Source organism: Condylura cristata, unplaced genomic scaffold, assembly GCF_000260355.1.
Source record: "Condylura cristata isolate star-nosed mole 26May11 unplaced genomic scaffold, ConCri1.0 scaffold00023, whole genome shotgun sequence".
Classification (NCBI taxonomy): Eukaryota; Metazoa; Chordata; class Mammalia; order Eulipotyphla; family Talpidae; genus Condylura; species Condylura cristata.
In genome coordinates this window covers 14,573,761-14,588,900 of record NW_004567124.1, presented here as the reverse complement: position 1 = coordinate 14,588,900, position 15,140 = coordinate 14,573,761, and the positions used below count along the sequence as shown (strand labels likewise).

The 15,140-nt window shown below is 38.1% G+C and overlaps 1 protein-coding gene across 5 annotated transcripts in view; it reads right to left on the bottom strand.

Annotated features, from left to right (window-relative positions):
* The window catches only part of NEDD4 (neural precursor cell expressed, developmentally down-regulated 4, E3 ubiquitin protein ligase), a 105,016-nt gene that overhangs the window by 14,711 nt on the left and 75,165 nt on the right, over positions 1-15,140 (bottom strand). For all 5 annotated transcript variants that reach the window (XM_004687767.2, XM_012728781.1, XM_012728783.1 and 2 more), the window contains 8 exons: positions 13,295-13,412; positions 13,037-13,204; positions 10,556-10,621; positions 6,218-6,337; positions 2,970-3,173; positions 1,477-1,557; positions 757-811; positions 601-659 (listed from right to left, as the gene is read on the bottom strand). In XM_004687767.2, the coding sequence (XP_004687824.1) occupies positions 601-659; positions 757-811; positions 1,477-1,557; positions 2,970-3,173; positions 6,218-6,337; positions 10,556-10,621; positions 13,037-13,204; positions 13,295-13,412 (871 nt within the window). The remainder of the gene's footprint in view (positions 1-600; positions 660-756; positions 812-1,476; positions 1,558-2,969; positions 3,174-6,217; positions 6,338-10,555; positions 10,622-13,036; positions 13,205-13,294; positions 13,413-15,140) is intronic.

Here is a 15,140-nt window from a genome sequence, read left to right as displayed (position 1 = left end):
ATGAACTTGAAGGAGTAGCCTTTTTTATCCATTACTTAAAAAAATTAAACATTGACACTGAAGAAAATCTTAAAAAAATGATATCTTCAATTTTACCTAATTTTGTATATTAGATAACAATTAAAATTTAAAAAGCTAAAAATGGAAAAAGTAGCTATGCAAATGAGAATGTTTTTCCTATCACTAACCTGCTCAAGAGTAGAAAACATCATACACAGTAATATTTGTACTCAATGCCACGCATTTACACTGACTTCTCCTAAGAAGTTCAAGATACGACCCTCACGCTTGATAGGACATTGTCTACTTCTTCACCAGATACATTATTAGCTCCACTCTGATCTGTTGTGGACTGCAAAGAGCTTTTCCAACAGTGGCAAGTACCAGGAGGAAGAGGGAGGGAACTGACTGGCCTACTACTACATAAGGTTAAGATAACTTCATGCACTTTTTTCATATTATTAGGGCTTGAAAGGAGTTACTGGGAGGGGAGAGACTTGTGTTCCTCTCAATGTCTGCAGAGTTATGTCCTTGATCATTCACCCCTGAAGAGAGAAGTGAAAGACAATTCCATCAGAGCAAATATGTTAAGAGACTTACTGGTCCAGTTATTGCAACATTCTGCAACCGAGGATCTTCCCATTGTGTTCTTTTTATATCTGGAAAGAGATAAAGACCAATTCTCCATTCTCATGTGCAATAGTCAATATTGAAAAAAAAAAAAAACAGTGTAATGAAAATTCACATTGCACATACTGTGGTTTATGTAGAAGATTCTTCCATCTGTGTGAGTTCTCTCTTCCCACCCTGGCTATAATGAAGAAAGTATTTCAATTATTTTAGAAAAGAGTTTTAGAAATATGGGTAGAAAAAATGCATTGGTTATATGCCATATTTAATTTGCAAAATTGCATAATTTAATTTGCAAATTCTATTTTTAACAGAAACGCTCAATATTTTAATAATACAGCTTTAAAGAACTAGTGTTCTTAACAGAATACACAGCAATCAAAAAAGACAAATTCATGCCATTTGCAGCAGCATGGAATGAGCTGGAGGGATTACATAAGCAAAATAAGCCAGGAGAAAGACAAATGTTGGTGGTATTTATTTACACTGGCCACTTATATTTGAAACATAGAGAAATCAAAGGATCAAAGACAAACATTAAAAACCAACCCTTGAAAGATAACCACAGATCTCAGGTATCCAGAGGGATAAGAATGGAGGGAATGGAGGGAAAGTGGGGGAGGGGAGGGAGGGGAGCACAATAGACTATGGTGGTGGACTATCACTATGGGTACTTTGGTAGGAGTGCTATGGTGACAACACCAAAGGGGGGAGATCTTATACTGTTAAAATACTAACAAAGATGTAAAATGATGGGACATCAGCAAAAAAAAAAAGTTTTTTTATTCCAAAATGCAAAATGATTGAGAGAGTCAAATTAAATCAGTATCCATTATATAAACTTACAGGTAGTGGCCCTAGATCATTGGAAGAATCAACTGATGGCTTTCTTCTCAGGTGAGCTGGAATTTTTAGTCTTGGATCTTCCTTTTTTTGGTAGAAAAAAGTTAAGAAAAATAACATTTTATCAGAAAGTTAGTATGTTTTTTAATGTAGGTATTTAAAATGTTTTCTTTCAAAAGTCCATTTGCTTAATCTGTGAAACACTAATTTCTCCTTCTGAAATCTATCACTTTCAGGCTATGAAATTCAGTTCTCAGTTTTCAGAGTCAGATTAATATTAACTTAATCTCTTTCACAGAAACCATTCAGAGTATTTGCTCCGCTCACTAGGGATTATATTACTACATGAGGCTCTCCTGCTCTAAATAAAAACTGGTGAAAGAGTGGGTCATTTAATTGGACCAAATATTATTTCTGAGCCCATGAACATGCTGATGTATTAATAATTTGAAAGAATTGTTGGGGGGGGAAAGGATGTCCTGAACAAACTCCGCAAGCACAGGTTTTATGGACTCCACCACCAACCCAGAACAAGAGATCCTAGACATTAAGGACTACAAATCTCATAATGTCATCACTACTGAAGAGAGGATGCTGGGAACTGAGAGTGGAGTTAAGAAGCCAGGCTTGGTATCTAACCAGACACATGGGCTTGAGGGGACCTTAGTTTTTCACTGGCTTTCAGCCTGCTATTGGGTTCCAACTCCATGGAACTGGTAGGTACATTCACCAGTCTATCTTTCTCTCTTTCTCCCTGAGTTATCCTTTCTTCATTTTCCCTTTTTGTAAATAACCGCTAATTAGCCTGTGTGCTGCAACTGAGTCTCACTGTAAGTTAAGTGAGTGGGTAAGGACCCAGTCTATGCAACCCATTTCGCATGGGGTTGCCCTGTAACAGAATGAGAAGCTGAAAAAGATAACTGAAGTTATTTTCAGATTATTGAAGAAGAGAACACAATTCAATTTATTTGGATTAATTTCCAAACCTAAATACATTTTATTTTATTAAATAAAATATGCAGGTCATTAAAAAATTTTAAAAATCTATTCATCTGCTGCTGATTTCAGTAATTTTTCCATTAATGATGAACCAACTATTAAGTAATTTAAGTCTTGTCTTGAAATAGAATTCTTATTCTACCTAGTCTCAGAAGGTTTTTGGGGGATTAAATGAGATATGTACCCAAATGTATTTTGAAATTATAAAGCCTGTGGAAATGCAAAGGATTATTACTAAATGTCTTCTGATGCATTTATATTAGTGAATAAGTAGTCAACATATGTCTATGACAATCACCCAAAGATTAAAAAATGGCTACTCCTATGTTGAATAGAAATTATACTATTAAGAATTCAACATCTCTTTAAATGAGTATTAGGAAACAGTCACTTAATGTATACCATTACATCTACATTTTATAAGATTATAAAAAACTCCACACAAGAGATTATTGAAGTTGCTGCTATAAACATAAAAGGGAGAGTATTAACATTACCCAGGTGGTGGTTTTGGTATTGTGGTCAATAAAGAAAGGCCTCCCATTTGGAGCATGCCGGACTTCCCAACCTCGAGGAAGGAAGCCTTGCTCCACTTCCGCTGCTTGGGCCACCAGCTGTGATGAGTCTTTTGTGGAGCCCTGTGGTTGATGGCAGGCAGAAGAGCTCTGGTTTGATGGTAGTGGGTTGGTCTCCATCACAGTCTAGGGGTAGGCATGAAACCAAATTGTAATGTTTGAGAGAGAACACAAAAAGAGCTGTGGACACCAGGTCACTGAGCCTGAAAAAAGAATGTATACTTACAACAGACCTAAACATTGAGGTTCATTTTTCAAGAAATTATTTGCTAAGCTTTGTTTTAAAAATAATTTCTGGTCCTCCCTGGTGTCGCAGCAGGTTAAAGCACAGCACTAAGAAACTGGGGCCACTTCAGCATGAGTTTGATCCCCGCCTGCCCCAGAGGTGATCCACATGGCGTGGCAGACCTCTCCTGACCCACCCGCTGCTCCCCTCAGCAGTGTACTTTATTGAGCTGCCTGTTCTGCTCCCCCCTCTATCTCTGGTGAATCCTCTCACTGCCCCTGCACCTCTGGTCTGTAACCCAGTTCTATATGCACAAATAAATATACCTTAAAAAAAAATTCTAGAACTACCAAACAGGTGTGAGCTCCAATAAGTCTCATGAACTGCCTCCTTGGGATTCCCCTGCAGGTGAGTGATTACAACTGGCAGCAGACTAAGGTTGCGGTTTTTATCTCTGTGTCTCTCTGAGGTGTCTTTATTTCAAAGACCCAGTTCTATTTTGCATGGAAACTACCCAAAGGTCAACTGTGCTTCATTTTTATTTGAAGTGCTTCTCCCTGCTCCCATTGACAATGAAAGCAGCTAAACCAAGATTAAGCAAGATACTGCTGGTTTTTAACCTTATATATGTATAAAAAAAAATGTGGTGGATGAGACCTTTTCTATGTCAGAGATGATGCAGAGTGAAGAATCTACAAGCACAAGAAAGTGCAAAAGAAGCAATGGAAGCAAAAGCTGCTGCGAAGTGCGAAGGCCAAAAATAAGATATGAAATAAAATGAATCGATAAAAGCAACAAAGAATTGGAAGCCTGAAGAATGAAAACAATAGTGAAGGACAAGGAATACTGTTACAGGATTGTCCCCAAGAAAAGGGAGAATCCAGGTTCCCTGCTCCACCCAAAGGAGGGTGGAGCTGAGCAGGGAAGAGAAAAAGCTGGAGAAGAGACTGAGGAGGAAGGAAGCAGGTTGGAGAGCCAGAAGTGACCCAGGCAGGCACATGGAACGGAGAGACATGAGAAGAAGCGGCTCTTGTTTCTTGGCCCTAGACTGGTTGAAACAGGTGTGGATGAGACACCTTTGGGAAGGTTCACAATGGCAGCTTTCACCTTAATTTTGATTTTGATCTTTTCCTCCCAGATTTTTCTGGCCATTTCTGACTCTTTTCTATGGGTCCCTGCTGAAAGGTGCTTTAGTCTTGTGACAGGCTTTCAGGCTTTGCTTAGGGCCAATCCTGTTTGGGTTGACTTTTACCACGAGAGGATGGACCATTTTGGGTGTCTGATTTAGAAACTACACTCTGAATTTTTGTACTGCACACTGATTTTGTTAAAGTTCCTTTCCATTAAAGGTCATATATGTTTTGTCTTGATGTGGTGGATGGCAGAAGCTATTTAGAGATGGTAGGCTTGGGGATTCAAGGCTGCTCTTCTCCTTGCTCTATAACAATTTATCCTCAAGAAAAGCAAATTGAAAAATAACTGAAGCAAAAATTTTACTAGAAATTCAGCATCAAGAAATTTTGCCACAAAAGGTACAGTGATTCTGGAAATATGAGTCTTTCATTGATGAAAGATATATGGATATATGTTACTTTTTTTTTTGGTAAATCTATTTAAAATTTAGGTCATGTTTTGGTATATGAGAATAAAAATATAATACGAAACTGAAAAAATAAAATGAGTTACAATTTCTCAACCAACTCTCTAGTGGTAAGGTGCTACTTAACAGTAAGTCTTCTGTGGGTACATGAGATTGAGGAATAAGGTCTGGAGGTCTGTACTCCAGTTGCAAATTAAATATAACACCTATTGGAGGAGATGTTATCCTTGTATCCCAAAGATTCATAGAGAATGGGGAATTCCCAATACCTATGTGTGGGTTCAAATGTTAGGCAGACAAAATAGCAAACAGGGAAACTAGAAATAGATCACTGAAATGTAACATGTTCAAATATGATACATTAGTACTTAGTAAAAGATTTAATTATACAGCATAACAGCTTTGCAAAATTTCAAACTGAGACCTAAATAGTATTTTGCATTTTTTAGTTTTCTGTAAGTATAAAATCTGGATGAATACACAACAAATTTGAGATGGTGGTTACTCTGGGGAGTGGAACAAAGGGCTTGGTTAAAAGAAATTTAGAATGAATGTTGTAATTTGTTAATGGTAATTAAATGGTAAATTCTGGGTGGTAAGAAAGTTGGTGTTAGCTACATGTTCCCTGCACTTTTCAGTGTTAAAAATTATTTTCAGCAAGAGAAATGGTGAGAAGATAAACTAAACATTTTCCTAAACACAAGGAAATATTACAAAAGGCACTCACTATTGCTTGGAACAAGTCATCGCCACAAATTCTTTGACACTAATCACTCAAATTATCTTTTAGAGAAATAGTGATTTTTAAAAAGATATTACTTATGTATTTTTTGTGTAGAAGAACTGGAGTGTAGGCCAGAGGTGTGAGGAATGAGAGGATTCACCAGAGACAGAGTGGGGAGCAGAACAGGAGGTCTGACTGAAATACACTGTTGAGGGGAGCAGCGGGCAAGACAGGAGAGGTCTGCTGTGCCATGTGGGTCAGCTCTTTAGCAGTGATCAAACTCAGGCAAGGGCAGTGGAAGTGCTGAGACTTAACCCCTACGCCACCAGGAGAATCCAACATAATTATCTTAACTATTTAAATTTCAAAGTCACTCAGTGGACTAGATAATCTTGTTATCTGATTCCCACTTTATTTTACTTAACAAAAAGTAGAAATCCATGTGTATTAATGTACCACTAGATAAATATCTAGTGGTAGATATTTTGCACTAGTGTCAGAAAATAATTAGAAGGTGAGAGAAACATTCAGTATATACCACAAAGTGATGTATTGTTTCCAAAGGAGTGTGATGGCTTAAATACCAAAAGAAAATAAGTTAATGGGTAGACTGTGGGTACCTGTACAGTGGGCTTTGTCCAGGTAGTGGTTCTGGAATTGTGATCTACATAATATGATCTTCCTCTTTCATCTTGTTTTTCTTCCCAACCTGGTGGTAATCCAGATGAAGTAGGCAAAAGCTAAAGTAAAGAATAAGAGGAGAATGAAATGTTAGTAAGAGAGAATCTTTTTAAAAGGATTATGTCACCTCTTCTTCACTATTAACTCTTTTAAAATGAACCATATTTGAAATAATTTTAAGAATGTAATTTTTTTTCAGGCCCTCCCTGGTGGTGTTAAAGCACAGCACTAAGAAGTTAACTAAACTGCTTCTGGCCAGAGACCTCTCCTGCCCTACCCACTGTTCCCCTCAGCAGTGTATTTTTGTCAATTGGTCTGTTCTGCTCTCCACTGTATTTCTAGTGAACCCTATTGCCATCCCTGTACCTCTGGCCTGTACCTCAATTCTGTATGCATAAATAACTAAATCTTTTTAAAAAATGTAGTTTTTCACTTAAAAAGAAAATAAAGCCCAGTAGAACAGACAATACTGATGAAGAGTGATAATGCTAATAAAACACAACAGTAGTAACAACTATATACTCTGTGCTTTAACATGGATCGTGTCCTTTAATCCCCAGCACGTAAATCTTAATGAGATAATTGCTTTATTTGTCCATTTTATGTTCAAATAAACTGAAGTTTAGAAAATTGAAGTTATCGAGGCTAGAGTCACGCTTGGGTATCACCTATTGCCTCAGTGTGCTAGAGTCCTCGAAGAACAACTACTGACCTTATTCACTGACTGTGACCTTTGTGGTATAGTCAGTCACCAGGTTGGTGACAAATGATTGGGGCCCTAGATGCATCTGGTGGGAGTGCTCAACAGGTCCTAAGGGGTCTGCCTGTGCAGTGGGGGGATGGGCTCAGATGTGAAGGGAAAATGGACTTTTGTTTTTCTAGGGGAGCTTAGTTGGGTAGAGTCAAACGGGTATAATCTGGAGGTGCAGGGAGCTATGGGGTTTTAAGACAAATGGATTGGCTGAAATATGCTGCTGAGGGGAAGCAGATTTAGAAGAATAAAGTGAATATACCTTTCTCTAAAAAAAAAAAGAAAATTGAAGTTAACTTCCTACCAGATATGTTATAGTATGGAGCTATGATTTGAATCTAGGTAGCCTAACTATAGAAATTAACCCGGGGGCCCTCCCTGGTGGCCCAGCGGGTTAAAGCACTGCACTGAGAAGCTTAAGCCACTTCCCCATGAGTTTGATTCCCACCTGCCCCAGAGGAGATCCACAAGACTAGGCAGACCTCTTCTGGCCCGCCCGCTGCTCCCCTCAGCAGTGTACTTCGTAGATCTGCCTGTTCTGCTCCCTACTCTGTCTCTGGTGAATCCTCTCACCCTCCGCGTCTCTGGCCTGTACCCCAGTTCTGTATGAATAAATAAATTAAAAGAAAATTAACCCCAATATGTGTTGAATCAAAAATTGCCCCTGTATTCTTTCTAGAAGCTAGGAGGTACTGTTTATTCTAGCTTATTACTAATGAGCCAAGAAGTCTAATTATTTCCAGGTTTACTTAAAATAGTCCAGAGCTGGCCCTCCCTGGTGGTGCAGTGGGTTGAAGCACAGCACTGAGAATCTAATGCCGCTTCTGCATGAGTTCGATTCCCGCCTACCTCGGAGGTGACCACATGGCGCGGCAGACCTCTCCTGACCCACCCGCTGCTCCCCTCAGCAGTGTACTTCATTGATCAGCCTGTTCTGTTCCCCACTCTGTCTCTGGTGAAGCCTCTCGCCGGCCCTGAGCCTCTGGCCTGTACCCCAGTTCTGTATACACAAATAAATAAATTAAAAAAAAAAATTGTCCAGAGCTGGCTTTCCTTTTGTTTTTTTGAATCCAACTCTTTAAGGCTTGGCCAGGCTCCCTAATGTGCCTTCCACCGAAAGAACACTAGTGCTAGTCTGTTCCCTAGAAACTTAGGGAGGTAAATGTGCACTGCTGACAGTAATGGCAAGTTGTTAATCTACAAAATAAAGAAGTCCAAAGCTGTCCAACTAGACAAATTTCTTTTCTTTTTATTTTAAAGATTTATTTATTCATTTATTCATACAGAGCTGGGGTACAGGCCAGAGATGCGGAGGGTGAGAGGATTCACCAGAGACAGAGTGGGGAGCAGATCTACAAAGTACACTGCTGAGGGGAGCAGTGGGCGGGTCAGGAGAGGTCTGCTGCGCCATGTGGATCTCCTCCAGGATAGGCGGGAATCGAACTCATGCAGAAGTGGCTTAAGCTTCTTAGTGCTGTGCTTTAACCCACTGTGCTACCTAGCTAGACAAATTTCTAACAGCTAAATAGATAAATAGATAAAAACAACATAGTATGATATGTCTACACAGTGGATTATCATGAATTCCTGAGACATGCGAAAAATGAGGGTAAGTCTCAAAACCATCATATTGAGGGAAAGAGATCAGACGCATAAGCTATGTATTGTATAATTCCATACATATGAAATTTCTTAAAAGTACAGTAACAGAAAACAGCTGAGTAAGGTTACCTGGGCTGAGAGGAGATGTTGGGATTAAGGAAGCATTTTTGGGTTGCTGGAAGGGTGATTAAATTCGACTGTGGTGAAGTTTGTATGACTGTGTAAAATTCACCTTTATGTATAACTTAAAATAGATGGGTTTTATGGCTTGTCAGATAAACCTCAAGAAAGCTCACCTCATTCATTTGAAAAAGTAGCTTTGGATAAAGGAATTGTGAGCCCCTGAGTTCCTATGCTGGAACTTCCATAAGGGCAAAAACCCAACAAGCTACATTTTTCAAAAGTAATATAGACTACCATCCACAGTTGCAAATGGTTGGCAAAACAAAATGAAAGGGCCAATACAAATGGGAGACGGAAGGTTCACAGGCCTTTAGGACATGGGAACAGCATGCAGAAGAATAGAGATAAGGACCAAAGCAGCATGGCATCTCTATGGGTAGGTAAGAAGGGGAAGCTGAAGGGGCAGGGAGTCTCGAAGTTTCCATTTCATTTACAAACAAAACAAGTAGGAAGCCAAGTAAGGAAAACTCAGAGTAATATGAATTGAATCAGGAGGAAGACAGGAGATGAAAGGCCAAGAGGACAGGAAGTTTCTAAGGCCTAAGCTGTCAAGGCTGCAAAATGTGGGGCTGTCTGGCAGACATACAACTAGAGAGATGACATAGGGGCTGATAAACTCCAACTGAACTAGCTGACAGCCTGCTGAGTGACAGAACCCTTATGTCACATACTGTATAGTGCAGAAATGGCAGCTAGACTCCATGAGCAGGAGGAGATGGAGCTGAGACTGCCAAGCACTGTACCAGAAAGTGTGAGAGTGAGACTGGCCGCACAGCCACCTTGGGCCAGCATAACACTTTGGCTGAAAGGCCCAACTATCTGCTTCCACAGTCACCAGCTCTCTGGACACTTTCTTATGATGGAAAGCCGGTTTTCCCTCTTTTATCTTAAAAGGGACTACAACGATATTAGCCGGGGGGCAGGGAGGAATCATATAGTACATCACATTTTTTAGGTGTTAATTTTAGTTTAGGCTAACAATTTAACTTTGTCTAAGTAGTTCTTTTTGAAATAAGAATAATGCTTAGAACCTCCCTCGTGGCACAGGGTTAAAGTTTCAGCTCTACCAAGCTATCACCAACCACTCAAGGATGAGTTTGATCCCTGGTGAGGGAGCTGACCCACATGACACAGCAGACCTCTTGTGTCTCTCCTGCTGTTCCCCTCAGCAGAGTAGTATATTTCAGTCAGGCTGCATGCACTCTGTCTCTGGTGACTCCTCTCCCATAGCCACCCCCACCCACCCCACACCTCAGCCTATACCAGTTCTTCTACACAAAAATGAAATAAAATTTTTAAATAAATGAATTAAATAGTAATAATAATGTTTAATCTTTTTAAAGTTTCAGATTAATGAGTTCTCTCCTTGATTGCTTACTGGAACAAGATGGACCATCCCTATATCCCATCACAATGACTACATAGAGGATTTTGGTGTCCAGACTTGAGAGATTTTAGCATATTCCATAGGGGAGAGTGATGCTGGTCTTACCTCTTTAAGAACATGCAATGTTCTATAGTGAACTGTGATAAAGATATTGGACACGGACTAAATTTTTTTTAATGAAAAAAATTTTAAAAAATTTAAAAAAGGGCCTATCTACTCTATTCTCTTGTCTTCCTTAAACCTCACCCAGCAGAATCTATATTCTGTGCTAAATCAGTTCCCTGGTAAGCAATCAAATTATCATACTGTGTTCCAAAAAAGAGTTGTGATGACTGAGGGGAGATTAAAACTCACCACAGGAAGTGTAGGCTGTTCTTCAAACGTATAGGCTAATAAGCTGCCTCTCCTGCTGGAATGATTCTGACAAAGAAAGAAAGATAATAACTTTAGGTTTTATATGTCTTTGAATGGCAGGTAAAGTAGTAGGGGCAAATATGACCGGGCAGAAGAAAGAAGGTCAGCTGGGAAGTGGTGTTGAGACTATATGTAAAAGCACTTGGCCACTCAATACCACCCACCACTGTTGAGTCAGGGTCATGATAGGAAAGTCCTTTTCTTCTGTACAACACAGAATTCTATAAGACAGAACACTGGTCAGCGAGCTTCCATGGTGTTTTTATGTACTTGCTGTTGTTATTATCTGAAATTGTTATTTGATGTCATCAAAAACTGTAATATACATATAAAGTCAGAATATCCACATAGTACTTTTTTATAATAACAAAGGACTGTAGAGAATATGAGACTGTTGAAATATCTTCACCATTAACTAGCACAATGGAATGACATTTTTCTTTTTGTTGTTGTTGCTGGTTTTAAAAGAAGTACATCCCATGTCTATGATATAGCAAAAGGTATATACATAAATATGTAAGATGACCTTGGGTTAAAAAATGATATACATGTTTCTTTCTCCAGAGCCCAGCAATGGTCTCAGTTTGCTGTTTCATCTTCAAGAAATAACACACATATATTTGTTCTTCATCATTTAAATATAATTTAGATAGACAACAGCGTATCAACCACACTGTCTTGTGCTCATGGACCAGTATTTGTAGGCATTGTTCCACATAACATGTACATCCAAAGTCACTTTATTCTTTTCTTTGGCTGCAGAGTATGGATGTTTTTCACTGTGGTGCCATACATTGCTTTTATAAATTAAAAAAAAAAAAGCATTTTAGTGTTTATCTCTTTCCTTCTCACTTATTTCCCTTAACATAATCCCTTCCAGTTCCATACCTATTGCCACAAATGGAATGAGTTTATCTGTTTTGATCACTGACTAATATTCCATTGTGCATATATATCATAATTTTTTTTTATCTATTTATCTGTTTTGGGGCATTTGGTGGGCTCCATTTCTTAGCTATTGTTAACAGTGTTGCAATAAACAAAAAGTAACAGCAGGAAAGGGAATAGAATCTTATTTATCATCAATAAATAAAGTGTATTCTTTAAGTGTTTAATGACTTTTCCTATTCCTTTAATTAAAATAAAGATATAAAATAAATGGAAGACAGGGTAGAAAGACAGATGGGAGAAAGGAGGGAAAGAGCAAACAGGTATATCTGCTTGTGGAGATTCACACAGTTATTTACATAGAACTGTCCACACTGAAGCTTCTTGCAGAACGTGCCAGGACAGAAGTTAGCAAATTTTTTCTGGTAAGATTCTGATAATATATTTTTCTGGGCCACAAAACTACCTGCTCTGTCATAACTACTTAACTCTGTCAATATAATGGGAATCCAGCCACCAGCAAGCCTTAAACCACTATATTCCAGTGACACTTTAAGCAGTATATAGTGCCCTGCATTTAGTCAATCCTCAGTCAATATTTACTACAATGAAAAACAGAGTAATTCCAACTAGAAACGACATAGGCTCCTCAGAACAAACTCTGTCTTCCATGAAAACTTTCCATTGATGATGTAGGTTAAAGAGCCAGCTCTACATCCACATGATAAGGTAGGCTGGAATACTTGCTTCTGGAACCTAAGAACAGCAACTGTTATAGAGGTTGCTGGTATGAGAATGTCATCTTTGCTTAGTAAAAACATAGCCATTTTCATTTCACATACGTGTGTTGGTTGTGTGGTATTATTGAGCAGGAGAAAAGCAACCCCTCACATTCATGACCTGGTTTGGTACTCTTAGGCAGGATAGGATCAAGAAAAAAAATCAAGATCAGTTTGTCCTGACTGAACACAGACAAAATGTAAATATTGTTCAAATCACAAAATAGCAAATATCTCCCTATGTTGGCAAATATAAGTGACTGCTGCTTTTTAATTTATTATAGTTTCTGTCTCTCCGCAGATAAGAGATATTCAGTCACAGCAAAGTCCCTTTAGATAGCATTTAATGCAAAGACCTGCTTCCTTCAGTATTCCTATAAATCTCCTTACCTGAGCCCAAATCCTTTAAGTTTTTTCTAACATACTCTGAGTCACTTGTGGTGTGTGTTCTCCCTTGCTGAAATGATAAATGTAACTTTTTCAATTACAGGTGAGTTCCTGGTGGTCTTTTGCTAGAGGACATTGATATATATATATAATGGACATTTAGACTCCAGAGACCATTTGGATTATCCACAATTCTGTTCCATATTAATAGCTGAAAAATCATCATACTGTTAAATGAAGTCTTAAGTCCATAACACATAGTTACATGCCACTTTAGACAATACTTTATGTACAAATTAGTAATTGAATGAAACAATATGTATAATGTAAAATTCTGAAACTACAACAAAATCTAAGAGTATCTTACTGAGCTGGATACTGGTTGGCCGGTGGCTGGATTTCCAAAAATAGTGAGTCTGGCATTTAATTCATCTGTAAGATAAGTCTGAACATCCAAGTTATTTGATGGTAGAGGTGGTGGGAAGGCCTGAGTATTAAACATGGTAGCTTCATCTTCTCTTATAATTTCCCAGTTCTAAAATAAACAGAAAAGTTTAAGTCACACATATTTTAATCTACTACTGTAACCTGTGTTTGTCAACAAAAACAAGAAAATTACTTTTACCTCAGAAGACTCTCGGTTGTCAGTACTTTCTGTTTCCTCAGATATCTGTCGCCTGGTGGTAAATGCACGTTGTGCTTGCAACTGAATGTTACCATTCTCGACATCTGTTAGGTTGTCCCTATATTAGAAGCATGAGAGTCATCACCATATCTGAAGGCAGCTAAAATAATAGTCAATGATTTTGTGATCATTAAAAAAAAAAAAACCTATATTAAATTGGAATTTACTGTCTTGAGCCAAATGCTACTTCAACATGTGTAGGCATGCTTCAGAATACCTTATGTACTTGAAAATTTTGTGAAAATGTGATATTTTAGTTCACCATTAGTCTCAGGATAATGTCTGACATGTACAGACTCTCAAAAAATGTTTGTTAGATGAATAAATAGCGGAGTCATGAATAATTTCATTATGTAATTATTTTGCCTTTTTCTACAATAGTAAAATACAAAGTAGAAAAATCATGAAAGTTTTGAGTTACATATACATTTGCATGAAAGCAGTAACATGTCTAGAATTGGTCACTACACAGGAGTAGAGCTCCCCATATATGAATACACAGGACAGAATCAAAGATATGCAAAGACTATAATTAATATTTTAATGATTAAGTGGTATCTGCTTTTAAACATTTACAATAATGGGCCTGGTCTGAGAAAGGTAAAAATACAAAAGGGATACATGAGTGTAGGAAAGGTACACTATATCAGACTGTACATACTTGCTCCAATCATTTCTATTATTTAGCTATTTGAATTTAATATAATAAAATAAAAAGATAAAAAATTCCATATAAATATTTAGTTACAAGGGAATGCTCCAGGTTTCCCTTCTGTTCCAAACATTTGATTATGGCAAGTGGACAATAACCACCACCATGGTGAAAAAAAATGTGATTTGCTTAAATCAGGCCTGCCACAATAGGTTAACAATAGTAAGACTAGTAATAGTAATGTTATGGAATACTACTAGCAATAGTAATAGTAACACTAATGCATGCAATAGAGCAACTGTAGAATTTTAATGTCTTCAGTTTTATGCTCCACATGTCATTCTATAGTGATCAGTGTTTCTGTGCTATGAAGAACCTGGATCATTGATTTTCTCTGGAAGAATCTGAGAATTGAAAATATCTATGAAGTGCTTGGGCTATACTGGACACAAAACAGAAAAGCCAAACATATAAGGTTAACAGGAAAATAAGAAAAATTTCAAGACTGTCAAAAGTAGAAAACTAAAGAAGTGGATGGAGATTTGATAATGAATATAAATAACGGGAGAATTTGTAAATGTATGTACAGTCCGGTAATAATAAAAGAAAAATGTCACTGAGGAGCTGTGGTCATAGAGTAGCTCTGAGGTCATTCTGTCCTAGGCTAGGGCATACTGGAAGTTACCCCTATAAACCCACCAGATGCAAATGATTGTTTAACACAGACCCTTGTATTGAGTCACTTATATTTTAAAAATAGTATAATATAAAAATTAGCATTTTAAAAATATTTTAATAATGAACTACCAATAATCTCTAAGACTTCCTAAAGCAATCTAAAGAGAATACTGTACCTCTGTTGCTGCATGATAAGTAAAAGCATAAATAATTGATAATTTATTAAAATAAAAAAGCAGGGCCCTCCCTGGTGGTGCAGCGGGTTAAAGCACAGCACTAAGAAGCTTAAGCCACTTCCGCATGAGTTCCATCCCCGCCTGCTCCGGAGGTGACCACATGGCATAGCAGACCTCTCCTGGCCAGCCCGCTGCTCCCCTTAGCAGTGTACTTCCTCGATCTGCCTATTCGGCTCCCCACTCTGTGTCTGGTGAAACCTCTCACTGCCCCTGAGCCTCT